Source organism: Nannospalax galili, unplaced genomic scaffold (assembly GCF_000622305.1).
Source record: "Nannospalax galili isolate Female #2095 unplaced genomic scaffold, S.galili_v1.0 scaffold146, whole genome shotgun sequence".
Taxonomy (NCBI): domain Eukaryota; kingdom Metazoa; phylum Chordata; class Mammalia; order Rodentia; family Spalacidae; genus Nannospalax; species Nannospalax galili.
This window is the reverse complement of record NW_008357929.1, coordinates 595,146-610,937: the sequence shown is the minus strand read 5'-3', so window position 1 is coordinate 610,937 and position 15,792 is coordinate 595,146. Positions and strand designations below refer to the sequence as shown.

General features: G+C 42.2%; 1 protein-coding gene across 1 annotated transcript in view; it reads right to left on the bottom strand.

Moving 5' to 3' along the window:
• Positions 1 to 3,586: 3,586 nt before the first annotated feature.
• The window catches only part of Tekt3 (tektin 3), a 33,201-nt gene continuing 20,995 nt past the window's right edge, over positions 3,587 to 15,792 (bottom strand). The window contains exons 5-7 of the mRNA XM_008855684.1: positions 14,438 to 14,660; positions 11,507 to 11,661; positions 3,587 to 3,866 (exon numbers count right to left, since the gene is read on the bottom strand). Coding sequence (XP_008853906.1) covers positions 3,650 to 3,866; positions 11,507 to 11,661; positions 14,438 to 14,660 — 595 coding nt within the window. The 3' untranslated portion in view covers positions 3,587 to 3,649. The remainder of the gene's footprint in view (positions 3,867 to 11,506; positions 11,662 to 14,437; positions 14,661 to 15,792) is intronic.

Here is a 15,792-nt window from a genome sequence, read left to right as displayed (position 1 = left end):
GAATATGTGAATTTGTGTTTGTCACACATAAAATTAGGACATTTGATTACTCTGATTGCTAAATGTTTTAGTAACATCCATATACCTTCTATATCCATTAGACCAAAAGGGAAAATGACAAAACCTTCAATTTGCTTTCTAAAATTATATTGAGCGCACAAAATAGCCATGGTATAAGTTTAGTTTATCATTTGATTGTCAACTCTTCTAGCATTTAAAAAAATTTGGGGGTGGAATTGACTACCCTAGATTTTAAACACTTTCAGGAAACAGAGAAGGGAAAAGAGAGAAAGGAAGGGAAAGAGAGAGGGAGACAGAGGTAACAAAAGTAGGAGGAGGAGAGGGAATGGATGTGGGGGTTAATGCACAGTGCTTAAGGCAGAGGGAGAACACGGGGATACTGAGAAAGACAGTAAAAGAGGGAGGGCAATGTGGGAAATAAGAGAGAATCTCTTCCTCTTGCAGTGTCATCTTCCGGTTTCAGAGTTTTCAGAGCCAAAGGTTCAAAGCTGACATTATCTCAATCTTCATGTGCAACTTATCAGAAAGAATTGGCAGAATCTTAGGATGAAGAAGTGCTTTCTGAGCAAAACCCAAAGGTATAAATTACACAGAAAACTTATTATTTTCACATGAGTGATTTACGTTCACACACACAGATACATTTAGTGTACGACACAAACATGACTGACATACAGGTAACTCTTAAAAATAAGGGAAAAAAGGAAACGACTACTCAAGGTGGAAGAAACAGGCAAATAACAGAAGAGGGCGATTATCAAAAGAAGAAATATAAATGCCAAATGGAAAGTGTTCTCCATTGGTGGCCAACCAAGACATAGACGTTAAAGCAGTAAGATATCTACTTTATATTACCACTGGCTAAAAATGAGAAGAAGGTTGTCCAGTATTCAGAAAGACAAGCCCTCAGATACAGTGCAGAGGAGGAAGAGTCATGTGACCATTGAGAGGGTAACATGACGCATGATGAAAGCCTTTTAAAGATGTGCATACATTTTGGTCAACAATTCTACATCTACAGACTTTCCCTATGGAGAGTATGAAAGATGTTTCCTAACACTTGGAGGACAAAATCATAGCTATGTTGTTAATGTCAAAGAGTCAGGCAACATCTAATAGTAGGGCATTTATTACAGACCATTCTAGAACCTCAATATGGTAGAATACTTTAAAAGCCATTAAATAAAATAAGGTTGTGTAGTTGAATGACATAGAAGGAATACATATTTTTAAAAAAGCACACATTATTTGAGGTGAATAGGACCCTGAAAAGTCTGTCTCATTCATAGTAAATACTTTGCAAATATTAATCACGTCATCCAGTATGATTCCATTTTTTTCTGAGAAAAATATGTATACTTTTTGTGTAAATACAGAAATAAAAAATATGTCACAAAATATATAGTTGAGAAATATGAAAAAAATATTCTTTTCTTTTTTCTTATGTATTTCTAGAAATTTCCTCAAGAAATAATCAGCAGTGATCACCAATGTTATTAATTATGAATTTAAATGTGCACGTTATATACCATTTCTCTCTGGAAATACCTGGAAACATTATATTATCTAATATGTAAATGGATATTGCATACATACATGTGTGTGCATATATTAGATATTTGTTATGTAAGTCACGCAAAACAGATTGAAAGAATGTTTAATAAAATGTTAACAAAATTCAGTGACAGTTTCTGGGTATTATAATAATGAGAGATGTTTAGTAAAAAACTTCAAGATATTTTGTACATGTGTGTGTACAATGTTTTTATTTACAAAACAGAAAAGCAGCTGTATTCATGTTTTCTGTTGCTACAACTGCATAGCACAGACGGACGGGTAATTTATAAAGAATCCAGGTTCATTGAGTTCCTGGTTCTGGAGGCTGGAAGTTAAGGATCAGAGTGTTGGTGTCTGCCCAGTATCTGGTGAAGGCCTCCCTGCTGGTCATGACATGGTGGAGGCTATCACCTAGGGACACAGAGTAATCAAGAGAGAGGCACCCTAACAACCACACTGCTCATCTATTCATCTCCCTGTAGATAGATAAGTCCATTCATGAGGGTGAAGGCCTCACTTCCAAACACAACTAACATGAGTTTCAAGATTTTCTACTTCTGAAGGATGTCCTCAAACCATAACAATAGTCATTAAAAAATAACCTTTAAGATGCCATAGGACCTGTTAGAATTTAAGCAGTGCTCCTTCTCAGCCCATGTAGCATCTAGGTCCCTTGACATCCTATGTGTAAAGAGCTCCCAAGTCCTCTGGCTTATTCCAAAAGGTCTGTGTGTCCCCCTTGTTTCTGCTGCTCTTGCCATAGTTCAGACTTGCTCAAAAACTCCTTCAACTCTGCTGTCCCTTAACCTGGGGTTCAAAGCCAGAGCTCAAAGGCAGCCATCCACTTCTCTTCAAGGCACCTCACTGTTTTAGTTCTTCATTTCTGTATAACACATAATCACAACTAAAGTGGCATACTTAATATTATTCCTAATGCACTCTGTTTGTCCTTAAGCTACCCCAACTACATCATCCACAGAGGATGTCCCTGTGTGTGCTTTAAAGAAGAGTTCAGAATGTCCCTTGTTCAGGGTTCTAATCAGTTCAACATAACATAATGCCAGAAATGATAATAAAGAGAAAAGTGTTGTTTTGGCTCAGGGCTTTGAGGTTCTAGCCAAGACCAGCAGACCCACGGTTTTGGACTACTGACTGAAGTGCCAGGAGGCAATGGTGAGGAACATTTACCTCATGGTGAGGAAGTGAAAGGAAGATGAGAAGGTGGGGTTCCCATAGTCCACTGGCCTCGGGCGCTCATTATGCTGACTTCCTAAATGTCCCACCACCTTCCAGCAGTACCATTCTAGGGACCAGTCCTTTAACACCTACACCTTTGGGAAACATCAATGTGCTGGATAGCCTCAACCATCAACTTGACATATCCGAGAGAAGGAACCTCAATTGAGGAATTTCTTCTATCAGATTGACCTATACACACGTCTGTGAGGCATTTTCTTGATTACTGAGTAATATGGGAGGACCCAGCCCACTGTGGGTGGGACCATCCCTGGGCAGGAGGTCCTGGGATGTCTAAGAAAACAAGGTGAGCACAGACCAGGTGAACAAGCCAGTAAGCAGCATTCCTCTGTGGTCTGTGCTTCGGTTCTAGCCTCCAGGTTCCTGTCATGGCTTCCCTCAATGGTGGACTGTGATCGGAATTTGTAAGCCAAATAAACCCTTTCCTCCCCAAGTTGTCAGTGGTTTATCATAACAACGGAGAAGCAAAGTAGGATAATCAACACCCATTATAGTATTATGGCTTCTGACCTGGTCACCTCAAGGATAAAACCATCCTCATTTTCAGCTTATTCATATTATATATAGAACAATAACAATCATTCACATCCTCTTGCTTACCTTCTCTATTAGACTGACAAAATTTCTTTATTTCCTTCCCATAACTCGTAAATCTAGTTAATAGTAGAAGAATAAGGTTTAGACACAGGACAGGCTTTCCGATACAATAGCAATACAAGCCTTTAATACATGAATATATCAAAGCTCAGAAGCTGAGATAGTGCTCTGCTTCTACCCCTCCTTGGCAGTTTGTAAGCCACTCTCACTGGGATCCCTAACAGAAGCCGACCAGCCGGAGGGTGTTGGGGAAGCTCTTGCGCATGCTCATGCATTTTTCCTGGTCGATGTACAGGGTGTTGGCTTTGACAGCCAGGCTGTGCTCCAGGGCAGCCTTGGTGTGGACCAGCGACTGCAGGGTGTCCTCTGCATCCCTCAGGCGCTGCTGCAAAGTCTGGATGGTATCGTCCACCTCATAGACCTCGTTAACAAGCCTGCATAAAGGAAAGCATGGTTAGGTTAGAAGTCACACTCCTGCAGCTTATTTACAGCTGCTTTAAGGGCTCGTGTAGTTACTGAATTCCTACTGGAGTGTAGCTGCTGCTAGATGGCCTGTCTCAGTAGTACTTTATATGGAGAAAGAAGCAGTACCTGTGCATATCCGGAATCATGCCAGGACCACCCCCATTAACTGTACTTTATGGTCCCTAATCCTAAAGACAAACTCAGCATATTCCTGAGTCACCAGTACATGTTCACATCACTCACCTCTACACACTGATACATGCATTCACATGTACACACATACATGTACACTACTTATATTTTAAGAGAAAGAGGGAAAGTTCATGAACACTTGCTATTTTGTTTTTTCTTAATGTTTTATTATTTTTTACCTTATGTGTATGAGTGTATTGTCTGCATGTATGAGTGCACCCATGTTTTACAATGACCAGGGAGGTCAGAAGAAGGTGTTGGATTCCATGGAACTGGAGTTATGGACAGTTGTTGGCCGCCATGTGGGTGCTGGGATTCGAACCTGGGTCCTCTGCAAGAGCAACCAGTGCTCTTAACCTCCGAGCCACCTCACCAGCCCCCACATTCGCTATTTTGTAAAAATAAAAACAGGGAAAAAAGAAAAACCTATCTGGGACTTTTTATCATTTGCTTTAGCCTTGAAAAATACTTTTTAGAGTTGAGGAGGGAGGGATACTCAACTACCTTCAGTATCTATAATCCTGCCCAACCTATTATCATATCCCAGGAGAGGGCAGTCCTCAAATCGCAAGGTCACTCCTCCCACCAAAGTCCTACTTAAAACCCCGAAGTTCCAAAGCGCACATACTGTAGTTTTCAACATCTTACTGCAACATGAAGACGATATTATAGGAAACTTGCCACAAAACTGCATAAACCGTGAAACTATCACTGCCACTGATGCTTTTGATCTGCCAATAAAAACAGTCGTCAGGACAGAAAAACATTGTTACAAAAATCGAGCAGCTCCTTCTCAATAACTGGGTCAATACTGTCTTGATTTTCATGTTTTTCTGGATTGTTGCAGACCTTTCCTATGTCTATGGGCCACTTTGTATTCCATCTGTGATCGGCTGCCCTGTGTCTTCTGCTCATTTTCCTGCTGGAGGAGTACTAGTTATCATAGTCATTTGCATAAAAACCTCACTATTAGACGTGCTTCTATAAGTGCTAGGTATACTTTCGACTGTTATGCTTGTGGAAGACATTTTCCCTAAATTATTGTTGCCTCCATTTTTTTTATGTTTTGCTGTACATAAGATTTCAATTTTTAGTAAGCTAATTTCTCTCTTTTCAGATTTGGGATTTCTTCTACTGTGTTTATATTTAGAAAGTCTTTTTCTTCCTAAGGAATAATTATTAACTGTTTTGACCAATAGTATCCCAAGGAGGTGACCCAGTTGCCCTCAAAGGAAAGAGTAGGAATAGATTATGGAAAAGCAACGATTACAGTCACAGCTTGTTCACTGACTACCACGCAAGTGCTATTCTAAGCACTTTATAGGAACTATTTAATCTTCCTAACAACATTATGACACAGATACTGGGATTGACTCTGCTCACAAATGCACAAACTGAGGAGCCAGGAGCTTCAGTGACTCTCCTTATGGTTTTGTAAGGAGCTCTCTAAGCTGTTCTTACTGTTGCTCTGACTCAGCCAGTTGAAAATCTAACTCTAAGTATAGTCAGCACTTTGTGTCTGTAAGTGTCTATCCACCAGATCCAACAAATCATAGACTAAAAATACTGAGAAAAAAATGTGTCCATATTGAACATGTGCCAACTTTTTTCTTGTTATCATCCCCTAAACAAGGCAGTGTAATACCATTTGCATTGTATTAGGTGTTATAAGTAATCTTCCAATGAATGGAATAATTCATTCATTCATAGGAGGATATAATAGGCTATATACAGATGCAGCGTCATTTTAAATAAGGGACTTGGCCCCCGTGGGTCTTGATATCCAAGACCAACCCCCAGGAATCTTGATGAATGTTCATCAAATTCTAATCAGTGATGCAAAATTGAAACTGTTCTTCCCAATGAGTTAATTTACTAGCAAATTAAAGGGTCATGGAATTAGTTAAAATACATGGAATATGAACGGAAGAGTAACTATGACAAAATAAAGATATGGACATCCCTAGAGAGAAAAAGATTTCATGATGATAGAAAAATATCCAAACCACTTTAAAACCAGGATGCCAGTACAACTGCACAGCTTCACAGGCTTTACAACTGGAGAGGGTACATTGGAGGTCATCAAATCCAGCTTCCTTGTTTGACAGATGAGGAAATTGAGCTCCTTATCCACAGACACACAGCCCATATGTGCTCATATGCAATGCCAGGCTATCCTGGAAGCTGGAAAGGAAATACAGAGCCTGGGTGGTTAAGCTAAGGAACAGAGTCCCATTTCCTGTCCCCACCCTCTCCACTATTTGTAATAAAGGGGTAGAAGCAGAGAGGTGGGAGGCTGGCCTCAGGACAGGCTCCTCTGAGATGACCCATCTCCTTTCTCTAATCCACTCAGATAATATACAGGATGCCTGCCCAAATGAACCTGAATATCAGATAAACAAGTCATTTTTAGTGCCAAGCATTTTTTTATTCGTGGTACAAAACACATACCATAGAATTTACATCTTAAGCATGGGAGCTCAGTGACAAGTGTGTTCCCATTCCCTGTGCAAGTATCCCCATCATCTTCCCACAGAAAACTTTCTTGTAAAACTGAAATTCAATTCCCATCTTTCCTTTCTCAAGACCCCGGCAACCACCAGGTGGTGGTGTCTATGAATGTAGCTACTCAGGGTGCCTCATATACGTCGAATCACACACAGTATTTGCTCCTTTGCCACTGGCTTGTGTTCTAGCATGGTCCTCAAGCTTTATCCCAATTGCAGGGCACAGGAGAATTGCCTCCCTTTTGTCACTGGTTAACATTCAACATAATCTGTTCTTAGCATTAAGTATTTTTAGTATGAGTGCTGTGTAGTATTTGGGAGACACTTATGCTAAAATATGATCACTGATTATCCAAAAAATTCAAACTTAAGTGGCAGTTTCACATCTAGCGAGCATGGTGGTGTACAGCTATAATTCTAATCTTCTGGAGACCGAGGCAGGAGGAGCCTGGGTGTAAAGGCCAATCTGGGATACAGAAATTAGAAACTAGCTGTGGGACTCAGTCATGAGAACTTGCCTACTATGTACAATTCCTCGAGTTCTGTCTCTGCCACTGCAGGAAAAAGGGAGACCCACACCAGCTCATGCCATAGAAACACGTTTACACCATTCATCTCCATTTTTTTTCTCCCTTCCCTATTGGGTTAGGTTTATGGCTAGGGTTAAGAGTTAAGTGCCCAAGTTCCAAAGGTCTGAGGATGATAAACGTAAAGTCTGAAAACTCATCTGAAGAGTAGGTTGGATTAAAAAGAACGTCTTTTAAAAATGATTCCAGGGTATAAAATGTCACCAGCAAAGAAACAGCTCTTGGGGAGGCTGCTGCAGTGCGGGATTTATGATGAGTGCTGTTTATCATCTACATCCACGGCTCCTGCCTCTTCTCCCAGTCCTCCATGGCTTCAAAGGGAACCCCAAACATAAACACATTTTTTTACTCCAGTAGCCAAATGCTAGTCTAGTGAAAATTCACCTATGAGAAATTGTTTGAGAAGAAATACGTTTAAATATCAATGTCAAAGCAAAACTGAATGTAAGGTCCATAGAAGGCAGGCCGAAAGAGCCCTCATTTTCTTGTTGCTCGTGTGTACAGCAAGGGGACACCCTCCCCCAGCTCCAGCTATCAGAAAGCCACATCGCCGACAAGGCCACAACTCATTCTGCCTTCCTTGGTTTTAGCTGATTGTACAAAACTATTTTGTGGAAGCCACTCAATTAAAAAAAAATACAGACTTGAGATTGTTTTTCATTCAAATATAAATAAGTCTACTATAGTTTATTTTTAAGAACAAGATTTAAGTCAAGCAGAGACTTAAATCAGTTTTCAACAGACGCCAAAAAGGTTTAGAGCCACGTTTGAAAGAGTTCGCTTAAAAGATTTTAAATGAAAATAAAAGTCTTGAAATGAAAGCAGTGATTTTTCTCTATCCCCTCACCACAGTGTTTATGATCTTTTTCAGTTTAGACAATCGGAGAGTTGCTTTTAGAGTGATCAATTTTGAAAAAAAGAAAACAATTTTCACCCCAAATAATAATTCTAAATATTTTTGGCAAGGATAGTCTAACAAGAAACAAAAGGAGGCTTTGTTCTAAAGTCAATAATGAAGGAGAGGAAATAGACACACTAGAAAGTCAACAGGAAGCAAAAGAAAAAGCAGCCAGTTTAACCAGGAAAGGGGGAAACGTTTAAAGAGAAAATCCATCAGCTGCTCAGATGGAGCTGTGAATGCCTCCCCAGAGTCACATTAAGTCACTGCTCAAAACTGGGACTGGGAAGACGATGGCTCAGTAGTTAAAGAGTTCAAACATGAGAACTGGGGTTCAGATCCCAAGAACCCACGTAAATGTCAGGTGGGCATGGCACCTGCCTATAATTCCAGCCTAGGAAGGCAGTAGACAGGGGATCCTGGAACAACCTGGTTAGCAATACTGATGAGCTCTGGGTTCTCAGACATTTGCCAGGTTCGGGGTTCCAGTCCCAACATTAAGAATTAACACAATAAAAATGAACAAAAATAAAACTCCATATTTAGCTAAAGGCAGCCTGAAGAAGTTTTTCCATCTCTACTTTAGATAACTCTGCAGAAATTTTTTGGACCAAGAAACTTCAGCTCAGCTCCTTCTAATAATATTTGCATAAAGGGGGTGGGGGAGGGAGAGGGTTTAGTGGGTAAAGTGCTTGCTGTGCAAACATAAGGGCTTAGGTTCAAGTCCCCAGGATTCACATAAAAAGTTGGGCCCACAGTGCACTCCTGCAACCCCAGCACTAGGAGGCAGAAGCAGGTAGATCCCTGGGGCTCACTGGCCAGTCTAGCGGAAATGACCAGCTCTGAGCTCAGTGACAGACCCTGTCTCAAAACAAAAAGAAAAACAAAACAAAACAAAATACCCAGTAAGGTAGAAAGGTTCAGAGGGAGACTGTCAACCTCTGCCCTTCACAAGTATACAGATGCTCAAGGGCACTGCAAACATGCATGAACATATACCTTCACACAGAGTGTCTTCATAAAGTCACAATTCACCATCAATCTGAACCAGCCAAGTGGGCATACTCATACTGCAGGTTCTGTAGAAGCAGACACACTTCCACCAGTTGTACAGGGGCCTGTCTTGCCTCTGGTATAGAGAGCAACTTGTCCAAATTAATGGGCTGTGTGGGAAGAGCTCATTCTGAGAAGCACGCAGCCTGGGTGACCACCCATGTGTCTGTGGCTTGTAGAGAACTCCACCTTAGTTCCCAGCACCCACACTGGGTGACTCACAACTGCCTGTAACTCCAGCTCCAAGAATCTGATGGATGGTCTCTGAGGGTAACTGCACTCCCATTTGCACATACCCACCCTCCCACACATACACACATAACTAAAACAAAATAAATGTTTTTAAAGTACTCTTAAAAATAGAAAAGAGCTCCATTTGGAGACATACAGCTAGTCTGCAAAGGCCATTAGTGTGCAGATGTTGCTAGACCTCATGATGGGTTATGTCCTAAACCCATGGTAAACTGAAAATATCAAAAACATATCTAATCCATCTAACCCACTGACCATCATAGGTCAGCCTTTCCTACCTTAAATGTGGTCATGACATTTACATTAGCCTACAGCTGGGCAGACTCATCCAGCATCCAACACAAAGTCGATTTTATAATAAAATGTTGACTATCTCATGTACCTTACGGAACAGTGCATTGAAAGCACGGAACTTGAGAACTGGACACCCTTCATGTCAAAATGTCAAAAACCTTTGATCGGGAACAATCTGTATTCTAGTCATGTTTCATAGCATCCAATACAGTCAACATTCATGTTATACATGGAGGGTGTTGACAAGTAATGATGTTCAGGGTACTCGACCATCTTCTGTTACAGAAAGAGATGAAGATATGGCACTTTGTCAACCTGCATCATATTGGCATTAAGAAGGTCCACTGAGCTCAGGTACACAGCAGGGGAATGATTAAGTCCTAGGCAGTCCAAAAGATTGAGGGAGCAGAAGCAAATAGTTTGGCTGAGTGTAGGTAGCATCTGACTACCTTCCAGTACCCCACCAGTACCACATTTCATCTGCAGGGACACAAGGAAGAATTCAAGCTCTGGCTGTCTCTTAGCAGGAGGTGTGATCTAGGTGAAGCCACACAGCCAGTTGCTGCCCCCTTTTCGCATTTGCAAAATGATGGAAGTGAATGAGATTCTACAAAATAGAGTAGACGGTGCCACACATGGAGCAAGATCAAGGCAGAGTGGCCATTGTTATTATCCACGTCTGGTTATCACCATCATTGTATTCGTCATCACCGTCATCATCACCATCATCCCCAACTGACCTCACGAGAGCCCTCCTTTCCTTCCCTTCCAGCAAATGATCACTCTGAACTACCATTGGTTTCCTTGGTAGTGTCTAAAGCAGTTTTATGATAAATCCATCGTGACTTTATTCTTAGGATAAGTCCTTCATGAAACCAGGTCTAGAAGACCAGGCTCATGGCATCTATCCACTGCACCTCTGTCCCTCCCACTGCTATCAATTTAAGTCTCCTTCATAAGAGGTGCCTCATGACCTGGGACTCACAATGAAGGAATCCAGACAGAAAGGGGAGATCTGGAGGTATGCAACTGTAGTTGTAGAGAAAAGAAATTTCCTGGTCAACCCATTCTAAGCCTGTCATGAAAGAGATCTTCAAAGTTAGAATGATAAGATCCGTGCAGTGTGCCAGCAGGTCCCTCCCACTGTGTGTGTGGGGGAGCTTGGCTGGATGAAGAGCATCCAGCTGGTCTTATTCCTACTGAGCACACACTGAAACAGCCCAGCAGGGCTCCTGGGACTCCTAGAGAGGCTGAGGGTGATCTCCATGGCAAGAACAATGCCACAGACAGCAGCTGAGTGCACAGTGGGCATTGGAATTGGGCTCAAAGTTCCTTTTCTGATGAGTTCCACCATCTTCCCACACTGAGAAATACACAGTTCAGCAACTTCTGCTGCTTCCAAGGCGGGTTCCCAGAAACTGCAGACTCCAGGGAAGTTCACAGAGACCTAAACATCACCACGAATGCTTTGAATGAGCTAAACATACTTTTCATGCAATGTGTTGTCATTTCAATTTTTAGCCAATATACGGTGAAAAATACATAACACCAAACTTACCACTATAACCATTGCTGAGTGTTCAGTTTGGTGACTTTAAATACCTTCATATCACCAGGTAACCATCACTACCATCCATCTCAATACTTTCTCCATCTTCCCAAACTGAAATTCCTACCCATTCAACATCTCATCTCCCCATTAGTAGCACTTAAAGAAAGTTCCTACATGTCCCACGTCATCAGGAAACATCCATTTGCAGAGCCCTGCTGCAGCCAGGCAAGGTCCCCAAGCTCTCCCCTCCCACACATCTCCACACTGGCCTTACCGTAATTGAGCCATGTCCCGGCACAGCTCTATGTTTGGTCTCCTTGTTCGCTCATCCAGCCGGGTCTGGGCCACCTTCAGGAAGGCAGACTTTTCCTTGATGGCCTTTTTGATGGATTCTATGGTCATTTCGGTCTGGAAGATCTCCTGCAGGGTCTGTGACAATAAGAAGTAATCACCTAAATCTTGTTGTTCTTCCCTGGACAGCCTCTGCCACTCCCACCCTGGCCTGCATTGCCTCCCCAACCTCTGGGAGGAGGAACACGATCCTGAAAACCTTGCTCCTTCCAAGTTCTCCTCCTCTCTGCTCTGAACATCCATCCTTCTACGACCTTGCTCTCTGCATCCTCACAAGTTCAATATCCTCACTGTTTTGGGACCTCGATCATGGCTCCTCTCCTGTGGCCTGGAGACAGCCCAGATACCACCAGCACAGTTTCAAAACCTCATGTGCTTTCTGCCACTCTCCCATCTAATCCCAGCAAGGCCTTCTCCAAACCCTTCCCTGTCAAATATGTTTATCCACGGCCTGTGCCCACTCCTTCCTCCTCCCATCCACCTGATATTGCAGAGGCTCCTGTATTGCGACTCTAGTGCTCACTGTTTCATGAATAGGCCTCTCAAAGCCACATCAAAGCCTGTTAGGTTCCTCCCTGTCCTTGAAATCTTGCCTCACTTGTTTTCTTCGGCCACATGTTGGCCCAACTCCTGACTTTCTAACTGTTCCTTATCCCACCACCAAGGTTTGTCCTGGAGAACTTTCCCTACTATGTCCTCTACCTGCAGAGACCTCACATAACCACACCTATTTAATGCCTCTGGAATTCAGGCATTCCTAACTTGGGCTTTGACCTCTTTCCCAAGTTTCTATCAACCTGTCAAAAACAACCATGCCTGTTTCTCACCCGAGAAGACAACTCCTCCTGTTAAAATAATCTTAACATTTATCTCTGATTCTGAGTAGTTATTTCTGAACCTTCCCAGTGGACTTCCATGTGGTGGTGGTGGTCGGGGAGCTGTCTGTCTGTCTATGTGTGTGTTTCTGTGTATCTCTGTATGTAGCGTGTGTGTGTTTGTTTGTGTATATGTGTTTGTATATGCGTGTATATGTATGTATGTATATCTGTGTCTGTGTCTGTGTGTATCTTGTCTCATTAAGACATGAGACATTAGGATCAGTATGATATCTGTGTGTCTTCATTCCAGTGTGCCTAGCATGGCACCTGGAATGTACTGGATTGAATTATGTGTCCTCACCCTAAAACTTCATATCTCAAAGTCTCAACCCCCAGAATCTCAGAATGTGACCCTATTTGGAGACTGAGTCTCTGCAGAGTTGAGCTAAAATGAGGTCAACAGGGTGGGTGCAACTCTAGAATGTATGCCTATTGTGCTTATAAACAGAGGAACTGGGGACCCAGATACACACAGAGAGACACATGCAGAGAAGAGGCTACAATAGAGTCCAAGGAAAGAGGCTTCAGAAGCAAGCAGCCTATGGCACCTAGAACTCAGACTTATAGCAGCCAGGAATTAATTTCTGCTGTTTAGGCCAGTCAGTCTGTAGCACCTCACCTGACCACAATGCTAGCAAACAATCACAGTAGTAAACAAAAATCTGATAAACACAGGAATCCTATCACATCAGAGCCTTTCAGAATTGTACCTTACTGCTCAAGGGACAACGTCTAACCCCATATGCCTTCCTATCAACTTCTGCACTGTAGTTCCAACTTCCTTCCCAAATTTCTCTCCTAGGACACACACCATCCACGCCAGCCTTACTAGCCTCTTTGTGGACCTGAACTCAGTCCCTGATTTGCTGCCTCCTGTGCTGTTTGTGGTGTAACCCCATTTGGAACACTCGCTACTCCTCCCAAACCCCACACGTGCTTTCTGCTTTTGTTATGAGCAATGGTAGTGTCTAACCTCCTAATGTTATTAATAGTCTGTGAGCTTTTCCTATGTGTACATCTCCAAATATACAAGCTGCTTGGGAACAAAGCTGATTTTATTATTTTCTCTGCCCTGCACATCAAAGCACACCCCTCAGGCTAACTGATATGCTGCATAAGTGAGAAGAGGTGAAGTGCTGCCATCTGGGGAAGCACAGTACCATGCACTGGGAAAGAAGAGATGGGCAATGAGGAACGTAGCAGCTCCGAGGCCAACCCTCAGTAAAGGGAGCACTCCTTACTTATTTTGAAATGTGACTTCTGAGTGAATCCTTCATTCCGTTCTCATCCTCAAACTCCCATGCTTAGAACACTTAAAAATTCACAAAATCAGGAGTGCGCCACACCACCTACCTGTTTCCTGTATTTGGTTCTTTCATCCAGAAAAAGGGTCTGAAATGATTGAACAAAAACCTCCCCACCATATGTTCTAATAATAAACTCACTATACAGCGATTTATTAAGCTTAAATCATAATATTTTTGTTTCCATTAAATACTAAGAACCTTCCCCTACACAGTCCAATCTTTGTGTTCTAAAACACCAGTGAATTCTAATTTCATTTTGACACCTGGTTACCTGACTGAAATAAATAGCATGCTTTGTACTGCTTTTAATTTTCCTCAGTCCATATGACCAGGAGGCAGTGTGTCTTATGGCCCCTTTCTGGGAGTGGTGAGAGATTTGTGGTCTCAGAGCACCCTGCCTTGTCCACGTCAGTGAAGGAGAACCTATGACTGATTTCCTTTTTTTCTTTTCCATGCTGGGGGTTGAGCACCTGGTTTTAATATGCTAAGTATTCTCTTTACTTCTGAACTGCACCCCTCGCTCTGAGTACACTTCATGTGCCAAGCATACCGTTTACCTTTGAACTGCACCCCTCGCTCTGAGTACACTTCATGTGCCAAGCATACCGTTTACCTTTGAACTGCACCCCTAGCCCTGGACACAGCTCATACACAAAGTATGCTCTTTACCTTGGATAAGTGGATTTGGATTTTGTTCTTAGCATCCGCAGTCTCAGCAATGCGATTTGTGAAAGCCAAGTTCACTTTGTTGAACTGATTCCACATCTCATTGGCTGTCACAACCAGAAGATTCTCAATATCGTCTCTCAGCTTGGCAGAGGCCGCTCGTTCACTCTGGGAGCGGAGAATATTGTCATCTGTGAACTTGGCCCATGATTCAGGTACTGACACCCTGAGAATGGGAAGAGAACCAGTGACGACAATGATACATCCGCCTAAAAAGTTCATCCTGCAAGAGAAAGACTCCAACCACCAGTGCAAAATACAAGCAACAGAGCAAAGCTTATTTGAAAATTCCCTCAACTGCTTCTTGCTGTTCTGTTAGCTGATAGCCTATAAACAAAAAGCATGAAGTGGCTCTTCTGTCAGCTTGGGGGATGGATTACTGCAGGATAAGGGTGTTGTGGGTTCATTACAAGTGTTTCATAGCCAGCCCAATGAGCAGGCACAAACTATCACCCTTGGGATTGCCTTTGAAAGGATGTGCCAATGAAAACAGTGCACTGAGAAGCCTTTCTCAGAATGGCAAAGGGGAAGACTGCTCATCTGCAGCTGGTGAACATGCTTGGGAGGCTCTGCTAAACAAGGTACTACCACTTAAATGTTTACAACTCAGAAATTCTATGACCACAAGGAAATAGTAGTCCCAAGTACATTTGTTTCAGCAGTATTTATATAAAGTTTTGAAAAACTAGAAACAACATAATTGTGAAAAAGTGCAAAAAGTGCTAGATTATGTGAAAAATAATCTAGGTAGCATGCAAATTAATGAATATTTATTAACCTAGGGATATTTTGCTCACAAACAACATCACTGATACATCATGAAGTGAAAAATCAGATAGGCTATACAAATGGTGTCTGTGAAATATCACCCTTTAAGAATGTGAACCAACATCTGTAGGTGTGGGAAGGACCAGTGGCCAGTTGTTAACCTTGGGTGTCTCTAGATGGTAGGCTTAATGGATGATAGCTGTTTGCTTGTCCTTAGAATAAAGATTAAATAAGAGTCTGAATGTTGTCTAGAGACTTCAGCTTAGGAGTCAATGACCAAAATAATGTCATGAATGCTGCATGCCCTGATATTTTGTAAGGGATGACAAGGCATTCATACTGGAAATGGAGTCCTTTCAAAGGTCTCAGTGTTGAAAACATGTGGCTTGATCACAGTCTACCTGTGATCCTCCAGGGAGGCAAAGAAGATACTGCCAGCTCACCTCAAGCTGAGTTTCAGGCATCATATGAGGACTATGTAGAACACAGGTTCTGGCTGTGATTCATACGTGAAGAATTTAAAATTTATT